The sequence below is a fragment of the Episyrphus balteatus genome, chromosome 1 (assembly GCF_945859705.1).
Source record: "Episyrphus balteatus chromosome 1, idEpiBalt1.1, whole genome shotgun sequence".
Classification (NCBI taxonomy): domain Eukaryota; kingdom Metazoa; phylum Arthropoda; class Insecta; order Diptera; family Syrphidae; genus Episyrphus; species Episyrphus balteatus.
The window spans coordinates 166035423-166041422 of record NC_079134.1 but is presented as its reverse complement, the minus strand read 5'-3'; the positions used below and the strand labels follow the sequence as shown (position 1 = coordinate 166041422).

General features: G+C 29.7%; 1 protein-coding gene across 2 annotated transcripts; it reads left to right on the top strand.

Annotated features, from left to right (window-relative positions):
• The first annotated feature begins 1638 nt into the window (after window positions 1-1638).
• Window positions 1639-3285, top strand: LOC129921412 (natterin-1-like). Of its 2 annotated transcripts, none has more exons than XM_056003222.1 (2): window positions 1639-1789; window positions 2659-3285. In XM_056003222.1, exons 1-2 carry the CDS (start codon window positions 1786-1788, stop codon window positions 3159-3161), a joined length of 507 nt encoding a protein of 168 aa, XP_055859197.1. In that variant the 5' UTR covers window positions 1639-1785; the 3' UTR covers window positions 3162-3285. The 2 variants fall into 2 exon arrangements, with proteins under 2 accessions (XP_055859197.1, XP_055859196.1); XM_056003221.1 differs by lacking the exon at window positions 1639-1789 and adding an exon at window positions 2088-2450.
• Window positions 3286-6000: the final 2715 nt, after the last annotated feature.

The following is a 6000-nucleotide window of genomic DNA, read 5'->3' as shown; positions in this document are numbered from 1 at the left end:
AAAATTACAAAAAAAAAATTATCCTTGCTTTATTTTTTTACTTGCTATATACATAGGTACTATTGGGCAAGTTTAGGATACGTAAAAAAATCAAGCGCGAGATAACAATCAAGCATGACATTACCATGATAGAGACTGCGAAAAAAAGTGGGTCTCGCTATTCTCTGTGCCTGTCCGTCTTACTATATCTATCTTGATGAACAGCCGCCTAAGCTACTGGAGCGATTTTCTCCAAACTTTGTAGTTATGAGTTTTATAAGATTCCCTAGAGGCGAAATTGAAATTTTATTTTTAGGATATAAAAAATAACTGTACTTGACATTATGACGGAAATAGAAGAAGGTGTTTTTTTTTCAAAAATGGGTCTATCGATTTTGATTTAAACGAAAATTTTTGTGCGAAAACGTTTTAATAGCCTGAATTTCATTTGAAAAAGCCAATTTTGGGTTTTTAAAAAATATTTTTCTTTAAAAAATAATTTTTTTCAAAACGGATCAATGTACTTGAAATTTAGTTTGAATTTGTGGAAAAATTATTTCTTCCAAATTGCTTTCAAATATATTTTTATAAAAAATTTTAGAAAATTTTTATATACAAAAATGTATTTTTTTAAAAAAGTCCTAACAATTTTCAAAAATCCAAAAATTCTTTGTTATGTATGAAATGAATGTGCATACCTCATTTGGATATTAAAGCACCTTTTAAAATTGTTTTCGTAATTACGATGTTTATAAAAACGCTTTAACACTCTAAGCACTTTTAACCATAAGAGCAATTATGTGCGACTCAGTCGTGTATTTTTTTTTAATTTTAAGGATTTTCATGGAATTTTATCAGAGTTGCAAGATTTTATTTTTTTTTTTTTAATTTTAAAAATTTTTGTATATAAAAATTGAACAATTCTGAATTTAAGTTACTACTTTTTTGGGCCCCAGAGAGATAATATGACAGAATTTTGTATCCCAGAAATATAAAAATGGTGTTTGTCTTCAACAGTAAACACTTTACTTAGTTTTGGGGACCTTGTTTAGAAAATCCCTCAAAGCTGGCCTTGTCAATTTTGCAGAGGTTTCGAAATTAAAATGATGTTAATTTATATTTGTATCAATTTATTTTTCTGAGGACCCAATGATTGCACGGGGCAAACAGCAATTGCGCGTGTAACCAACCTAAAATAAGGAAGCTGACTGAACATTAGATATGTTTGCTTCACTATTTTATTAATACTAACAGGTTTCTGCACCACATAATCTTTCGTGGGGCCCTGGCATCTGTTAATCAATATTCGTTGCCTAGTAAACTTTTATCAATATTTAAACATTTTAAATTACACAAAATCATAGTTTTTAATAAAATTAAAGAAAAATATTTTACAATACACATCTACTGACACTGGAATAATAAAATATTACCTACATGAAGTAACTGAAAAGATTAAAGGTACTTATTTTCTAATCTAACTGTCTTTGAGGTAACATCTTGTGTATCTCAAACTGACTAAACCAATTGGTGTTTTTTGAAAATATACAATACAGTAATATTTTTTTACTCAAAAGTTGAATAATCAGAGAACAAATCAACACAATCAGATCCGAATTTTGTTATCAGCTGTTATTCATTTATTCACAGCTTTCTTAAGTGTTTTTTACTTATTTATCTTTTTCTGTTTAAACTAAATTTAGTCACTTACGGAAATTACTTGAAGAAACATAGTCAAGGTGCAGATATCAAAAACCTTAGAGAACGAAGACTGATTGGACAATTTTTAAATAAAAAAACACAAAAATGGGTAAGGATCATAAAAATATATTAATTTTGAAATTGAATTCGTCTGCAGTTGCGTACCAAAGGAATTGGTTCACTTTGTTATCAAATGGTGTGAACTCATCTGTGTAAGTGTGTTAATATGATAAATTCTGATAAGATACTCTCGTGAACGTCTTTATTTTATTGTCTTTTTGGGCTTCGTCTGCTGAAAAAGCTTTTAATAACTTGATTAAGTAATAAAAACTTTATTTTAATCTTCTTGCTGAAAAGATTTCTTTACGAAAGATGTGGAACGAAACAGAGAAGAGATGTTTTAACTGCAATCAAAAGTGTTCAAATTTTGTTTTCAAGGAACTTGTTAACTGTCAAGCACTTTGAGTGATTACCTTCGGTTTCTATAGAAATTTGGTGCGGAAATGTCCGGTTACAATTTTCTATTTCAAGTTCAAAAATGTTCAAGATATCGTTTATAAGTTTACAGATAAAAAGTTCTTTATCTTCATCATTTGTTTTATACTCTGACCGCTTATTAAAAAAAATTAAAATACCAATTCAGAACAATAAGGTGTATACTCGAAGCAGTAAATCACCATTAAAAGCTCTACTTTAGGATTGTCAGTCCAAAAGGTGCAACCTTCAATTCTGCCAAATATTGGTATCAAAATCAATGGAGATTTATTCTGGTAAACTGGTTCAATAACTTGAATATTTTAATAGTATGTCAATTTTTTATGAAATTTTGTCCTTCTGTATCAGCAGTTGGCTGAATAAACTGCCAAAAGACTTTATTCGGTTTCTTTCCCTAGATATTCTACACCATTTTGTCTATATATAAACATTTTCCTAATATCCTTGAATTTTTTTATTAACATAAATTAATTTAAATTTCAGCACATGTATGGGTACCATCAGCACCTGGCGCACCACTTCCAGCGTTAGCAGTTGTCGGAGGACACGATTGTGATGGAACACCCATTTTTGTTGGTCGTTCCTACCACGAAGGTGACAATTTGCCAGCAAAAGTTGTTCCTAGCAAATATACTGCTTACGTCTGCTGGGGTGGTCGTGAGATCACAAAGAATCATTATGAAGTCCTTGTTGGCAATAACTACTGTTGGATTCCCTGTGCTGCAGGTCAGGTGCCTCCAAATGCTGTTTTAGCTGGAAATACTGTCACTGGAGAGCCACTCTTCATTGGACGTGGTTATTGGGAAGGAAGTTTGACAGTTGGTAAAATTCATCCATCCCATCATTGTTTGTATATTCCGTTTGGTGGAGCTGAACATCGTTTGGATTGTTATGAAGTTTTGACTTATAATATGCCTATGCCAATGCCACCACCACATCAACATCCTCAAGATGATTCATGCTGTTGTTGTTGTTGCGTGCAATAATGTTCTAGTATTTTGGTTAAGTCTTATGTATAGATTTAAGAGCCATGAACTTGTAAACTAAGCATTTATTCACAAAACATCAGTGTTTGATTTATTTAAAATTTAAATACACACAAAGAAAACATGCTTATTTGCATGAAGTAAGTACCAATGTACAATTAATTGTTGCAAGTCTTTTAGACTTCAAAAACACGAAGCATGTAATAAAAAAAAATTCAATAATTGGTTTGTAGAATAACATAAAAGGATATATAATGAGCGTCTTTAATTTCTTTTTTAGCTATGTACATTAGGGTGTTCGTTATTTATCCTAAGTGGAAAAACTATTTTTAAAAAATAAAAAAAAATCCATAAATGTTTTCAGATTTTTATTTTGAAGCTAGATGACGCCCCAGAGTAAAAGTTTTTGAAATTATTTAAAATTCTGTTGATCATTATAGTGAAGGTGAGTAGGTTAGGTATCAGTTACAAATGTTCAGTTTAAATTTTTGAACATTATATGTCTTATTACTGTAAGTACGATTTCGAAAAAGTTCAAAAATTCGAAACATTTTTGAAAATTTTGTTAGTCTTTACCTTTTTTGTGTATCACTACAAGAAGTTCCCACCTTAATTCTAAGGGCTTAAATTGAAATCATCAAAAAGGGTAAAAAGGAGTTGTAGGGGTAATGGGAAGGAGCCCACAAGTTATTGACTTTTTTGACCTTTACAACATTGCATTAAAGGTTTGATGCTTTAACAACCTGCAAGTATGGAAACAAACGATAAAATTAGAAATATGTATTAATTGAAATTAATCTTGACAAGTCTCAGAAGTATACCCAAATGATTTTCCTCCTTGAATATGCAATGAATTGTTATAGTATTCAATAGAGTCTGGAGAAAATTCGAAAGAGGCGATTAACATTTGCATATTTGGAGGGGCGTTCTATTCATTGAAGTTGATAAGTTAAAAACCTACAATTGAGTGAAGAAAATCATGTGTTTCAGGTAGTTTATAGTATGCAGTGAACTAGCCTCTGAACTTGCTTAGTCTGGTTCAATACTTAAGTGTAACAGAAAAAGTTTTTCAACTGAATGAAAAATAACTAGGCTAAGCACAAGTTGTTGTTCAAAGATTACAATACATTAGAAGTGACGGAAAGCAGCTTAAAAAAGTGTTTAAATTTTGACAGAAGATGTTCAAAATTTGACGAAGCAAGAACTTTTGTAGTATATGTCTTCATCCAAGTATTTTTCGAGTATTGCACATTAAAATCAAAGAACAATGCAATTCGATCAGATCAATAAAAAAATCAATTTTTGGTTTGCCATAGTCAAAAAAGATGTGTTTTCAACAAACCAAATTTCATTCAAATGAGCTTATAATAATAAAAAATAAAATGCACGACTGGGTCGCACGAACTTGCTCTTAGAGTTAAAGTTGCTTAAATTTTTAAGACTTTTTATATAGAAATTTGGAAAAAAAAAAACAAAATTCGTTTTTTTTTTAAATAAAATAAAATCTGAAATTAAATTGCCCTCCAAAACAAGTATGCAGTTTTGATTGATATATTAACATGCATTTTTAGAAAAAAAAATTTCAAAATCGTTAGAGCCGTTTTTTAAAAAACTAATTTTTTATAAATATTTTTTTGGAAAAAAAGTTTTAAAATAAAATTGGTATGTCATTTGGTAGAAATCACTAATCAACATCTAAAAACAAAATTTCAAAAAAGTTCAATGTCCCGTTTTCGAAAATTTGATTTTTCAAAAAAAAATTTTCAAAATTTTTTTACAAATCCAAAAATTATTTTTTTCAAAATTTTATTTTTGGCTTATATTTAAATTATATAAATGCTTCTCCACAAAAAGTTTCGTTGAAATCGAATAAGCAGTTTTGGAGATAATCGGATTTGAAAAAAAACGGTTCTATGGCAGGTACCGTTAATAATGATTTTCAAAAAAAATTGTTTTCATTGAAAGATAGACCTTAGCTTAAAACTACTATTTGAATTTTTTAAACAAAATCGTTAGAGCCGTTTTCGAGATATTTCAATTTTACTAAAATCGGTATATGACAAGTACCGTTATTTTTGGTCCAAAAAAATTAATTCCAAAAACCCCTCTGGAGAGTCGCAGAATAACGCTACATACCAAGTTTGACATTAATCGGTCCATCCGTTTAGGCTGTAGCTCCTTATACAGACAGACAGACAGACTGACAGACTGACAGACTGACAGACTGACAGACTGACAGACTGACAGACTGACAGACTGACAGACTGACAGACTGACAGACTGACAGACAGACAGACAGACAGACGGACTTCCGGGACCCACTTTTTTGGCATTGTCTACCATCGTAATGCCATGGAAAAATATTATCTCAACTTTTTTTTTTGTACGAATGCATAACTTGATATATCTGTGCCAATAAGTTAAAAGAGCTTAAGTCAATTTTTATCATTTTTCAGTATGATCAAATGAAATTTTTGGACTAGATTTTTTTTACTTTTTTCTTGATTACTTTGAAACTATTGCCGCTAGACTAACAATTTTTTTTTCAGGGTACAGGCTTGTTATACCCTGAATTTGCATGTGTTTATTTTTTTTTGAAAACCTATACAAACCTTATAAAAAATGTTTTTGTAAACTTAAGCTTTTTCAAAAAAATGCATTATGATTTATAATACAGCTTATGTGACATAAGATGTTTTAAAAAAATGATATTATTATATTGTTCTTTCTTATTTTTACTTAAGCTTTTTTAAAATAATTAAAAAGGATAAAAGTCACAACATAAGCTTAAATTTGTGAACCTGTAAATGAATAAATAAATAAGGCAATAAACTAGAAG